We start from the raw sequence: 14,743 nt of genomic DNA, 5'->3' as shown, positions 1-14,743 counted from the left end.
AGAAATTCACTTAGCCTAAATGTTAATAAAAGCAATTAAACTTTTCTTCCATTTTACATCAAAAACCACAGCGCTCAGATTTTCAAAAGTTGGTACTGCTAACCTATTAAATTATGCTACCTAATGAGGCATACTCATTATTCATATTAATAGACATCAAAAACATAAGCAGCACAATTAAATTACTAACTTTTATAAATGCAGCAATAGAGATATGGAGAAAAGGCACAAATACTATGTGGTCTTATAATTTATAAGAAGTAACTTGAATTTCAATCATTTAGTGCAATTTGCAACTGAGTTATTAATCATTACACTAAACCTTCAGTTGATAAGAATGTAATCAATCCTATTCTTTCTTCTCAAATTTTCCTTTCACTCACTTTAGCTTTAATTAGCCTACAGCTAACAGTAAAACTATTCTAAGCACTTACATGAACACTCTTCCTATCATCAGGGTAAGAAAAGCTCAGCATTTCAAGCTGGGAATGAGGTTGTCCTCAATGCTAAAAATTCCACAGCTGCTGCAAAGAGCATAGAAATATGGAGTACGGCTCCTTAGAAAACACAACATCACAGATCAGCAACACCAACTTTTCAAAAGCTGACTCTTGTGTTTGCTTGTGAAAAATGGAAGAAAAATTTTGTCACTTTTATAGTCTGGTACCCTTATTGGGAGCAGGTATTTTGTGAAGGTTAAACATCATTTCTGAAGCAGAGAAATCAGATAAAGGGTAGTCTGAGCAAAAGAAATGAAGAGTAGAAAACCCATCACTAAACCATCTAGAAAGACTAGGCATACTGAAAGATACTTTAAATGTATAGGTCCAGAAAAGAAGAAAACTGAAAACCAGAGAGTTAAGTGCATGAGTACATGGTCTGGCCCTGCAACAAAGGAAAGATGAGTGAGGTTTTTGATCTCCTTAACCTAGAAGCTTGGGGCTTAACATCCACATGGAGACTGGATATAAAGCCTTGTAACCTAATAATTCAGGATTCTAACCGGGGCCCTGCATAAAATATGAACTAGAAAGAACAATGCACTTCCCCCACCGCCACCACTCCCCACAAAAAAAAAGAAAAGAAAAGAAAAAAGAAAAAAAATCTACCAGCACAAAGAAGCTTACCTGCTCTGCCTAAACTTTGGATAAAGTGAAAAAAGTCATCTAGAGCTGTTTACCTTCTAAGAGTTTACGGTTCAAATTTATACTGCCCATACAGGGTGGGACAGAGAAATTAAGAAAAAAATAGTTCCAGAACTGGGCACCTGGCAAATGCAAATGCAAAACCATCACTAGAACATTCCCTCAGCCCAAGACTACAAAAGATTCTCAAAGAAAATATAGGCCCCACTAAAGATAACTTTCCAATCAAGGATTCCAAAACTGAGATGAAACAATTTGCTATGAATGAATCAGCACAAACAAATCAATATTAAATAATACTAAAGAGAATGTAAAATATGTTTTAAATGATCAGAGACATAGAAAAAAACTGAAAACTATTTTTATAAAAGGAGTAAGAAACCATAATGAACAGATTTATACAGAACCAAATAGTAAACTGTAAAGAACCAAATGACGTTTAAAGTCATTGGGTTTTCTGCTTCTGGTGGTATATCAAATTAGATATTCTGAAGCACCGTCTCACTACAAAACAACTAGATCTACTGCAGTTGTGGAGTAATTCTGTGGAGAAAGCAGCTACTCCTCTACATAAAATAGTACTATGAGCCACAGAAAATGGTATAGTCCAGGAGAAAAATAAAGCTATCTTAAGATTTATAGCCAGCCAGGCACGGTAGCTCACACCCTGTAACCCTAACACTTTGGGAGGCTAAGGCAGGAGGATCCCTTGAGCCCAGGGGTTCAAGACAAGCCTCGGCAACATGGCAAGACCCTGTCTCTACAAAAAAATTAAAGAAACTAGCCAGGCATGGTGGCACGTGCCTGTAGTCCTGGCTACTCGAGAGGCTGAGGTGGGAGGATCTCTTGAGCCCAGGAGGTCGAGGCTGCAGTGAGCCATGTTCACATCACTGCACTCCAGACTAGGTGACAGAGAGAGACTATGTCTCAAAAAAATAAATAAATAAATCTGTAGCCTATCTTCCCCTAAAGAAAAATAAAGGTCAGAAATAAAAAAAAACAAATCTTAAAGGAGAAACATTGACGGGGAGAATGGACAAACAGGAAACATCTTCATGATACTGATTCATCTATTATATATGAAACATAAAATCAATCTTTAGAAAGAACTGCCATTCAAGCCACATGCATATTTTAAGTCACCTAATACTGTGACAGCGTAAGATGTTCCCACTTAAAGTAAACCATCATAATGGTCTTTTAGATGAGTGATCCTTCAACAAGATCAGCTCCTATTTCTGACACAAGTTAAATGAAACTGCAAATGCAGTTGTCTGAAACAATGTTATTTCATAGATGCCATTTCTGAGCAGTCTGTCCTCTAAAAGCTAATAAAATTTTAGACACTTGGTTTCTATTCTGGCAACAGTGAACTAGATTCAGGAAATAAACAAAAGTTGCTTATTTTTTACATGTGCTAATGCTGCAAAATCCCATAAAGTAAAACCTTTGGTGACTAGAAATTTTCTAGAATTTTCCAAGGTGGCACATTTGTTGTGTTCTATAAAGCAGCTCATGCATTGATAGACTAAAAGACATTTGGGTTTTTTTGTATCACTTTCAACCTTCAATGTAACAGGTGTTTCAAATAGTAAGGCTGGCCGAGCAGTCACCTAAATGAAAACAGTTTGCGTTTTTTATTAAATACAATTTTCCACCCTCCTATTCTGTAGGTATTTATTACCTTGCTGACTCAACCACTGTATTATTACTCAGAATATAAAATGTTACTGCTCAAAAGATTTCAGGAAAATATTTTTCTATCATATATATGTCACTCAAGATTATCAATAATATACCATTAAATAAAACTTTAATTTTCTTTGGATCAAGAATTGTGTTGAGGTTGAAAAATATTGCTGCCTAGGATCTTAATTATAGAAATGTCATTGTTGATTAAAAGGATTGCAGGACTTTGAAGTTAATTCCTCCAAAAAAACATAACACAAATTCTCAAATGGTGATGTATGTTGTCATTCACACTTGCTGGAAAACAACAAAGGAATCAGTAAATCTGACTAATAAAGTCCACTGTTCATACAACACTGACAAGCCAAAGATGCAGGCATCAACAGAGAGGACTGTTTTTCTCTATTCGGTATTAGTCTTCGATTCATGAATCACTAAATAATTTGTGCTATAGTGTCTAATTAAGTTAATAACCCATTTGACTTTACTTGCCTGAGAAAGGCAAATCATTTGCATAATAATAATTTGCAGAGTTACTTGCTACTGTCACTTATAATTCTATCCCACTGGGCACTACCTATACTAATTTCTCCACCTGTATGTAGCATATCACAACTAATGCTCAGGATGATTTTGAGTCATCAATAAAAGCTTGAATTATATTTTTGATACATCTTTAAAAACAGAAGTATATTTTATAAAAAGGATTTCATCAAAATGTGGCTAAAATAGATAGGGAAGCAATCTGGTATAGTGAAACTAATATGAATTCTGAAGCCAGTCTGACTTAGAAATTTTGGGTCCTCCATTATTTGGCACATCACCTTAACTTTTTTGAGTATTAGTTTGCTCACCTGTAAAATGGGGGAAGTATCATCAGGGTTACTGTGAGGATGAGACAGCAAAGGAAATGCTGTAAATACTCAATAAATGGCAGTATTTTACATACACTTAAAACACAGTCCACTTTCTGGAGAATTCTACTTCGCAATTATTCACTTCCTTGTGTTTCCACATCACTTAGGTTTTTTTTTGTTTTTGTTTTTGTTTTGTTTTTTGGTAACCTAAGATCTTGTGATAAAGGGTAGAGTTGTGAAAGTATTCAAATTCTGACTACTCTCATCAATTATTCCATCTGATTGGGTAGTTTCATTTAAAGGAATAATGTTTAAAAAGCCAAACCAAAAGTTCATACCTAGTATTGTTTTTTAAAGCCTGCTCGGCCGGGCGCGGTGGCTCAAGCCTGTAATCCCAGCACTTTGGGAGGCCGAGACGGGCGGATCACAAGGTCAGGAGATCGAGACCATCCTGGCTAACACGGTGAAACCACGTCTCTACTAAAAAATACAAAAAACTAGCCGGGCGAGGTGGCGGGCGCCTGTAGTCCCAGCTACTTGGGAGGCTGAGGCAGGAGAATGGCGTAAACCCGGGAGGCGGAGCTTGCAGTGAGCTGAGATCCGGCCACTGCACTCCAGCCCAGGCGACAGAGCGAGACTCCGTCTCAAAAAAAAAAAAAAAAAAAAAAAAAAAAAAGCCTGCTCATGGCAGATATTTTAATGTTAAATTTAGACTTTCACATTCATAACAGTGCTCTTATTTAATTGCACATATCAATATCACAATATTACACAATTAAAATGTCGAAGATATTAATGCATAAAATTTCTACGAAAGCCTAGACAAACTCATTTCTCCGGAGGCTGAGGTAGGAGGATCACCTAAGCCTGGGAGGTTGAAGCTGCTGTGAGGGGCAACAGAATTTGTCTCAAAAACAAAAATCCTCATTTCTGTTAACTTTTTATGTAGTCAAAATCAAGACTTCTAGTATTCATATTACTTTAGTCCCATGTGGATTTACACACTAACCTGGTAGAAATGCGACTAAAGACTGCATTGAAGTTGTTGCAGCTGAGAGAAAATAAAACCCCAGAGGCAGAATTCCGAAGTTCAGCTGCATGCTGGTTTCCTTCACGACAGGTGTGAAGAAAATGGCAGATTTCTGGCAGCAACTGTTTGACCAGCATCGTTTCATCTAATCTCATTGTGTCCTTTGGTTGCTAAAATAGAAATAATCACATTATTCTAAAACTTTAATTTGATCTATAAACACTTCTATTATGAAAATTTTCAAACACACAGAACAAAAATAATGAACACCTATATACACACTTCCTAGATTTAACAACTGTTAACATTTTATCATATTTGCTACATCTGTCTAAAGATAGTTTAATAAAGAGGATGGTTCCATCTCTGACCCCATAATCACAATTAAAGTTCAATCCCCCTGCCATCCTTACTAGTTCTCCCATTCCTGTTGCTCTCTTGTTCATCAAATGAGCCCTTCCCTGGGAATCCCCATTTTGTTGTGAGTTCTACAATTACAGAATCAACTTAACTCATACTGATTGATGAGTGCACTGTGTCATCTGTCTTAACATTTAAGTAAATTCCTGGGTGAGCATTCACACTTGCTTTTGTGCAGACTGACCAAAACAGACACTACTTACTCAAAGTAATTTTATTTTGGTTGAATCTTTTCAAAGTAAGTTATAAATATAATACTTCATCCCATGTGACCTGGCATCTCTTAAAAGTAAGAATTTTCTCTAATGTAACTTCAATACAATTAACACACCAAGGAAAAATAAACAATTCCCTTGCGTCATCTAATACCAAGTCTGAATTCAAATTTCACCACTGCCCCCCAAAATGTCTTTCGTAGCCATTTTTACTCAATAAGGATCCAAAAAAGTTCACCGATTGCAATAGGATGTTTCCTTAGTTTCATTATTCTGTGCAAGGGCATAATCTCAGCTCACTACAACTTCCACCTCCAGGGTTAAAGTGATTCTCCTGCCTCAGCCTCCCGAATAGCTGGGATTACAAGCGCCCGCCACCATGCCCAGCTAATTTTTGTACTTTTAGTAGAGCCGGGGTTTTGCCATGTTGGCCAGGCTGGTCTCAAACTCCTGACCTCAAGTCATCCACCCTCCTTGGCCTCCCAGAGTGCTGGGATTACAGGCATGAGCCACCACCCCCAGCCCATATTCACCACTCTTATTTCCCATGACTTTAAGTGGGTCAGCTGCCTTACAGAATGTTCTATATCCTTGATTTAATTATTTTCCAGTGACATAGATTGATTTGCTCTTCTAGTTACTGTATTGTATATTTTCTTATTTATTTATTTTTTGAGACAGAGTCTCACTCTATGGCCCAGGCTGGAGTGCAGTGGCACAATCTTGGCTCACTCCAACCTCTGCCTCCTGGTTTCAAGTGATTCTCCTGCCTCAACCTCCTGAGTAGCTGGGACTACAGACACGTGCCACCAAGTCTGGCTAATTTTTGTATTTCTAGCAGATATGGGGTTTCGCCATGTTGGCCAGGCTGGTCTTGGATTCCTGACCTCAAGCGATCCGCCTGTCTCGACCTCCCAAAGTGCTAGGATTCCAGGTGTAAGCCATGGCGCCCAGCCTGTATATTTTCTGTAAGCTAAAATTTAAACCTAATGGTCTGATTAGATTGAGGTTAAACAGTTTAGGGGATTCACTACAGGTTACATTACATCGCACCATGAGCACAAAAAGCGAGGTTGTCCCGCTAATGACACCAAGTTTGATAACTTTGGTGTTAACACTGAAATCTCTACTTTGTAAAGTAAATATATACTTTACAATTAACAATCAATGGATAAGTTATCCTGCAGGTATGCTGTTCCACATTACTATTTCACCTAACAGTCTTGATGTCTGTATGTGGATAAGAATTTTAATAACACTGAGCAAGATGGCAAAGAACAAAAATCTGTACAATCGTGTGCTACGCTCAATTCTGTAACTGCAATCCAAGCACTCTCAGATGCAAATACACTGAAACATAGGGACAATACATAAACAGACTTCATAAAAACCTGTGGGCCAGGCGCGGTGGCTCAAGCCTGTAATCCCAGCACTTTGGGAGGCCAAGACGGGAGGATCACGAGGTCAGGAGATCGAGACCATCCTGGCTAACACGGTGAAACCCTGTCTCTACTAAAAAATACAAAAAACTAGCCGGGCGAGGTGGCGGGCGCCTGTAGTCCCAGCTACTCAGGAGGCTGAGGCAGGAGAATAGCGTGAACCTGGGAGGCGGAGCTTGCAGTGAGCTGAGATCCGGCCACTGCACTTCAGCCTGGGCAACAGAGCGAGACTCCGTCTCAAAAAAACAAACAAACAAACAAACAAAAAAACCTGTGAATTCACATTACAATGCCTATTTCTTGTTTATAGACTAACCAAATAATACAGATGTTTAACATAAAAATCTGAGAAGTATTAAATCTTTCAAATAAGTCATATTCACGGGAACAAAAATACTTAAGATTCCTCAAATTCTACAAAATTTCACTTACAACATATTGGTAAGTATTTTTCTTTCACTTAACTATTCCAACTATGTATATGACAAACATGTACTTGTGAGCTCAGTTCTTCTTAAACTGCCTCAATTTACTTTGATTTAAAACTAAGAATCAAGAAACATCTGTAAAATCATTGAAGGAAATAAAGAAAACAATTGTTCAATAATATAAATAGCATTATTTTTTAAATCGTAAATGTAATGAAAAAGCGTACACATTTTTCAACAGTAGAGCAGGGCAAGGTAATATACATTTTATGCATTATATAAGTTATACCAGGCCCACTTATTAGCATTTCAATTAGGCTATCTTCAAAGAGTATTAAATCAAACAGAGGCCAATAATATCAGTATCATTCTCCAAAATACATTTATCATTACCTCTCAATTACAAATGTTAATGGAGAAAAGCTGTGAAACTGAACAAGGCAATAAACCACCCCACACCTCACCATTCAGTCATCGGTGTGGCTGATATACTCGTAATTTGCAGTCAAAGTAATAAGACCACTGGAAAAAACTGATTCAAGAAAAGCTTAAAATTTGCCCACCTTCCCAATTCCATCATTCTATGTAACAGCTCTTTAGCTCTTTCACTCCATTTTACACGAACAATAGCATATCACAAGTTAACAGAAAATACCATGCTAAAACAACTAGCTCACCTTCGATTTTAAGTAGAAAACTTATAAACACTGTCTCCATAATTTTGGAATATGGTCAAGGGTCAATAAGAAAATTTAAAATATTATGCTTAGGGCAGGCACAGTAGTTCACATCTGTAATCCCAGGACTTCGGGAGGCCAAAGTGGGCAGATCACTTGAGGATAGGAGACAAACTAGCCTGACCAACATAGTGGAAACCCCACGGCTACCGAAAATACAAAAAAATCAGCTGGGCATGGTGGTGCATGCCTGTAATCCCAGCTACTCGGGACTCTGAGGCATGAGAATAGCTTGAACCCAGGAAGTGGAGGTTGCAGTGAGCCAAGAGAGTGCCACTGCACTTCAGCCTGTGCCACAGAGTGAGACTCTGTCTCAAAAAATATATATATACACACACTATATATATATTTATACATATACTGGAAATGTCTATATATACTATATATATACATATATATTTATATATATACAACATGTAGTGTGTGTATATATATAACGTCTGTGTATACATATATATTTTGCTTAGATTTTCAATTGTGTCAATATAATTTTTTTTTTCAATTCCCTATCCCAGTGCTTCCACCAACACTTCTCAACCACACTATCAGTCCTCATATATTAAGGTCTCTTTCAACTAGTTTTACTATAGCGAACTGCAACATATGTGGAAGAGGGAAGCAATTCTGAATAAAAACAAAATTCTGAATTCTGAGCCAAAGGAAGAGAGAACATAAGAAATGAGTTAATTTCAATACACATGGACTAGGCAGATCATTAAAATGGAGGTATTCAATTTATATATTTATATAAACTCTCACCATGTTCCAGGAAGAATTAAGGATACTGACATATAGAAATACTTTCTTTACACAATAGAAATCGTCTTGAAAAAGTTCAAATTAATTAATGGTTGAAATACACTGTGGTAACAACTTACAGGAAACCAGAGAAATAATTGTTTGGTACTGTCCTCCACATACCTATCACATGTGTGTGTGTCTACATAAAACATGTGTTCTCAAGGTAGTATCTATCCTTAATAGGTTTAATTTTTAAGTTCTCATTTACATAAATTTGAAAAGTAGAATATCAAAATCATATTCATATAGGAGGAAATACAAGATTACTCTTGGTCTTCTGAATCACATTCTCCAACAACTCTCTGAGAGATCCGTCAAATTAAATAGTGATCTCTTCATAAATATTTTCTAAAAACCTGAGAGACAGATACGTGGCTGAAACATAACATTTTATAAGTAAACTTAACATCTGTTTAATTTACAAAAGATGAGAGAATTTTCCCACGAAAAATTGTCACCAGGTCAGCTATTATTAACAAAACTCGTATTTATATGTCTTAGACAAAAGTCCGTATGACTGTCCTCTTGATCCACATCTGTACTTTGGTACATAAGATCATTCTCAAGATTGAATTCACAAAGCCTGCCTACTTAAGATCAATTTACTTACCCCAGCAAGACATTTTTCCAGTGTATCCAAAATAATCAACTGAGAGAGATATAAATTTTTTTCAGCAGCTTCTCCAAATATTCTCTAACAGAAAAGATATTCAGAACATAAAAGTTAGTTTCACTCTCTGCTACCAATCAACACACATCTGAAAAGTGAAAGACTAAAAGATCAACAATAATCTTCTATTTTATCTCCCAGATTATACTATACTTAAATTTATTATTTCTGATTTTATCCTAATCCTCATAAAAACTAAATTCTCAGGCAAACAGAAATGGCATTTATTAAGAGTTTGCCATTAACCTTGTAACAGTAAAAGATGCTGTTTTGGTTCATGTTTTAAAAATACGTAGGATTTAGACACATATATAGATCTGTACCAGAATCTTGAATTGGGGATTTAACTACACTTTTATGCCAAGAAATAATCAAAGTCTTAATTTTTATAGCAAAAAAATGCTACAGCACCATAGTGAATTTTAAGTACTCACTATCCTCAAAATGAATACTACGTATGTATTAACAAGAGACTATGGTTTTGAAAACTTATTTAATAAGCACTAAATGAAAGCCAATATAACAATGCTGTTTTGTTTTGAAAAAAGGGTCCCAAATATTAAAATATTTCAATCTAACTGGGAACACAGCCATATATTCATATGTGCAAATACTAAACTGTGCCCCACACACTGCAACAGAGGAGCTAAAAAAAATATTAAATGTCTTTAGGTAAATCTCTTTATATATTTATAAATAGTCCTACTTTTGGGGGGAAAATACTTATTTTTTCCATAAAGAAGGTAAACAATTTTCTACACCTCCAGTTTATTAGTTTTGTACGTTTAGAGTATTGTGTAAGCAACTTTCTTAAAAGGAAACACACCAAGGATGATGTGAACAAAAAGTTAACCACCACATGCTCTCACTCATATGTGGAAGCTAAAAAGAGTAAAAAGTAGAAGACAGGACACTAGAGGGAGGAAGGGTAGGATGGGGGAATCGGGGTGGGTAGAGATTTGTTAAAGGATACAGAAATACAGATTTATAGGAAGAATAAGACTTAGTGTTCTATACTACTGTAGAATGACTACATGAACATTATATAGTTAAGTTTTTTTTTTTTGAGACGGAGTCTCATTGTCACCCAGGGTGGAGTGCAGTGGCGCATCTTGGCTCACTGCAAGCTCCGCCTCCCGGGTTCACACCATTCTCCTGCCTCAGCCTCCCGAGTAGCTGGGACTATGGGCACATGCCGCCACACCCCGCTAAGGTTTTTTTTTTTTTTTGTAGAGACAGGGTTTCACCGCCTGTCTCAGCCTCCCAAAGTGCTGGGATTACAGGTGTGAGCCACTGCGCCGGCCTATAGTTAACATTACATAGTTTCAAATAACAGGAGAATAGTCAATATTTCCAACACAGAGAAATGATAAATGCTGAGATGATGGATATGTTAATTACCCTAGTGGGATCACTATGTATTATATGTATTGAAACATCAATGTACCCATAAACATGTACAATTACTGTGTATCAATTAAAAAATAGAACAAGAGAAAAAGTATTTAAAATATGGGAATAAGGCAAAAAGGTAACTTCATGTCTTTTCAATGTCATACTAGAACATTATCTGATAAACCTAAGGAGCATCTCAAAAAAAAGGGAGGGGGAATGATCTTCACAACCTATAACCAGTTGTTTCACAACTCAATACAAACAAATACAAATTGGGATTATAAATGCAGGCTGGGCATGGTGGCTCACACCTGTAATCCCAGCACTTTGGGAGGTCGAGGCAGGCGGATCACCTAAGGTCAGGAGTTTGAGACCAGCCTGGCCAAAATGGTGAAACCTTGTCTCTACTAAAAATACAAAAAAATTAGCCGAGCATGGTGGCGCATGCCTGTAATCCCAGCTACAGGGGAGCCTGAGGCAGCAGAATCACTTTAACTAGGGAGGGGGAGGTTACGGTGAGCGGAGATTGCGCCACTGCACTCCAGCCTGGGTGACAGAATGAGACCCTGTCATTCATTCATTTATTCATTCATTCATAAATAAATAAATAAATGCTAAAGACTGGCAGACAGTTCAGAGTTAATCAAGAAAAATCCAGATCAGTTGCCAGGAACTGAGTATGTTAGTTTGGAACAGCTTAGAATGGAAACATTAAATAGGAATTTAGAGAGAGGAAGGGATCACTTGAGAGACAAAAGATGTTGTATGTTCAAAGGTACAGTGGGAGAACAGTTGGAGTACTCTGAAGTCTAGGAAACGTCAATAGATTTTAGAAAATGGGAAGAAGAAAGAAATGAGCTTTTAACAGTGGAATTATTTGATGAAACGGGTATTTGAGAAAAACTGTTTCAACAACAGGCTAACTACTACAGAATCTGTCACAGGTTACAGAAGGTAGAAAAAACACAGTAATATCTTCATTAAAAAATCAATCCACATTTTAGGACTATGAGATCATATTCTATCATCTACTTAGGGCTGAGACAATCATATGTAAATTGAAATAAGATGCTGAAGAAAAATATGTGTAATAGATTACTGTAGTCAGTTCGTGTATGACACAAAAGCTGTATGAAATCCTAATTCAAGAAAAATACTGGAAAAGGAAATATGGTCACAAAGAATAGGAGATGTTTCTAAGGGAAACAATAAATTAAAATGAAAGTTAGTTACTTGCGCTCACTGAATCTAAAACCCAGCTAATTAAAAATTTGAACAAATAAAATAAAAAAGGTTCTCTGTGCTTGTAAACAAAATAAGATTAATGGTTATATCCAAAGTCCACAGAAAATCCCTTTCCATACTTCAAAATATACTGTTCTAAACTTTTTAATCAAAAACAAAAGAAAGCAAATTCCCCGAAACACAGTAACCCAAATACTCACCATATTGTTAACATTCTTTAAGATAGTAGTGAGGCCGCTTATAACCAAAGAAAACTTGTATTTGGAAATATTGATTAGACATTCCTTGTTGTGCTCAGTACTGACTTTGGTATGTGTGTTCTGCTGTCCTGTTTTTATTGGAAGCTGAAAAAAAAGAAAAAACATGTTAAGAGCTTATCCTTAAAAATGACTATAAATAACTTACTTCCCATTGAAAATCATGATGTTTTAGGAAAATTGTATCAACCACAGATACCTATATTTGCACCTCAAACTCCAATTTTCAAACTCCAATATATGATACACAGATAACTATATCTGAATTTCAAACTCCAATATATGATAGCATTTATTATAGCAAATCTTAAATTCTTTGGAAACTTTCACTTTTGCAGCTTTCTTTCTGGAAGTCTTAAATCTCTAGCTACAAAATTAAATTCTTCACCCAGCACTATATAAGAAGAAATGATGACTCACAGAAATAGAGCTATTTCCTTGTGGCTAAAAATTATTTCAGAGAATGTCTGCAATAAAATGCATACAACCGTTTCCCTTATCCATTGAACTCAGACATTAAAAGAAAAACAGACCAAGAAAATCTATGTCCTAGACCTCTAGTCAATAATGGCAAACAACTGCTGATTGTTCAGAAGCAAGAACAAACTATAAAACCTGGAAAAAACACAGTAAGACTGACTCAGTAAGATAAGCACCCTCAGCTACACAATTGAAGGGATAAAAGAACACAAGTAGATAAATCCCATGAGAAAAAATATTCTATGAGAAGATCACATTTACATTTCTCTGTGAATGAGTTAAGTTCCACTGTCTAGAAGTTCATCTCTACTCTGCTCAAAAACAGCAAAAGCATCATGGACATACTTACTGTTAATATTAAACCCTGCTAATGCTAACAAAGAAACCTAGCAATGTTCCTCTGTGAAAAAAAACAAACCTGAATATAACATTCTCATTTTTAACATAGTACAACTAAAGGTGGAAAGAGACCAAGGGGCATGCCCAAGTTTGCTAAATCAGTTAATAATGGACGATTATCTTGATAGTAAAGAAATACTAAACAGGCTGGACACGGTGGCTCAGGCCTGTAATCCTAGCACTTTGGGAGGCTGAGGCAGGCAAATCACGAGGTCAGGAGATTGAGACCATCCTGGCCAACATGGTGAAACCCAGACTCTACTAAAAATACAAAAATTAGCTGGGTGTAGTGCCATGCACCTGTAATCCAAGCTATTTGGGAGGCTGAGGCCTGCCAAATTGCTTGAATCCAGGAGGCAGAGATTGCAGTAAGCCGAGATCACGCCACTGCACTCCAGCCTGGTGATAGAGCAAGACTCCATCTCAAAAAAAACAAAAAAAACAAAAAAAAAAAAACTAAATGAAATGGGGGGGGCATTTTTAGAATGTAAAGGAGTGGGCAGAACAGAAACTACAAAACTTTGTAATGTTAATTATAAAGGTTATGGAGGAAAAAAACCTGAAGGGCCAAAAATAGGACTTTCAGAAGACAGCAGGAGCTAAAATGCAGCTTGTGAATCTCCCTAAGTATCCCGTAAAAATCAGAGAAACGGCCAGGTGCAGAGGCTCACATTTGTAATCCCAGAACTTTGGGAGGCCGAGGCAGGCAGATCACTTGAGGTCAAAAGTTCAAGACCAGCCTGGCCAACATGGTGAAACCCTGTCTCTACTAAAAAATACAAAAAATTAGCCAAGCATGGTGGCACACATCTACTAGGGAGGCTGAGGCACGAGAATGGCTTGAACAGCAGGTGGAGGTTGCAGTCAGCTGAGATCACACCACTGCACTCCAGCTTGAGCATCAGAGGCTCTGTCTCAAAAAAAAATAAAAAAAATAAAAAAATAAAAAAAATTAGAGAAACTAGAATTCTTCTAGTAAAACCACAAACTGATGAACATCTACATGAAAATGAAGGGACAAGGCCCCTCATTCCCAAACCCAGAGAAGTGAACAAATAGAAACAAACCATTTACAGTTACAAAACTGGTTAGGGACAGGCGCAATGGCTCATGCCTATAATTCCAGCACTTTTTTGAGGCTGAGGCAGGAGGACTGCTTGAGTCCAGGAGTTTAAGATCAGCCTGGGCAACAGAGTGAGACCTCATCTTTACTTTAAAAAAAAAAAAAAAAAAAAAGCTAGTCTTGGTAGTGTGTGCCTATAATCCAGTTACTCAAGAGGCTGAGGCAGGAGGACTGCTTGAGTCCAGAAAGTTGCAGTGATCTAGCCACTGCACTCCAACCTGGCCAATGGAGTGAGATCCTGTCTCTGGAAAACAAAAACCAAAAACACTGGTGTGGTATAAGCATCTATGCAAGAGAAAGCAGGTGGAAGGAGAATGTCTAATGGATCTGACAAGAGGAGATTCCCCAATGTACTACATCCTTAATAAAAAGCACAGCAGCCCAATTTAGGAATATTAGCCAAAACAGAGGGT

At 37.0% G+C, this 14,743-nt stretch overlaps 1 protein-coding gene across 5 annotated transcripts in view; it reads right to left on the bottom strand.

The window, feature by feature from the left end:
* NF1 (neurofibromin 1) overlaps positions 1-14,743 on the bottom strand; it is a 299,361-nt gene that overhangs the window by 219,570 nt on the left and 65,048 nt on the right. For all 5 annotated transcript variants that reach the window (XM_015119005.3, XM_015119007.3, XM_077970741.1 and 2 more), the window contains exons 2-4: positions 12,272-12,415; positions 9,372-9,455; positions 4,701-4,891 (exon numbers count right to left, since the gene is read on the bottom strand). In XM_015119005.3, the coding sequence (XP_014974491.1) occupies positions 4,701-4,891; positions 9,372-9,455; positions 12,272-12,415 (419 nt within the window). The remainder of the gene's footprint in view (positions 1-4,700; positions 4,892-9,371; positions 9,456-12,271; positions 12,416-14,743) is intronic.

Source organism: Macaca mulatta, chromosome 16 (genome assembly GCF_049350105.2).
Source record: "Macaca mulatta isolate MMU2019108-1 chromosome 16, T2T-MMU8v2.0, whole genome shotgun sequence".
In the NCBI taxonomy this organism is placed as follows: domain Eukaryota; kingdom Metazoa; phylum Chordata; class Mammalia; order Primates; family Cercopithecidae; genus Macaca; species Macaca mulatta.
The sequence above is the reverse complement of the archived record's forward strand: the minus strand, read 5'-3'. Positions and strand labels throughout refer to the sequence as shown.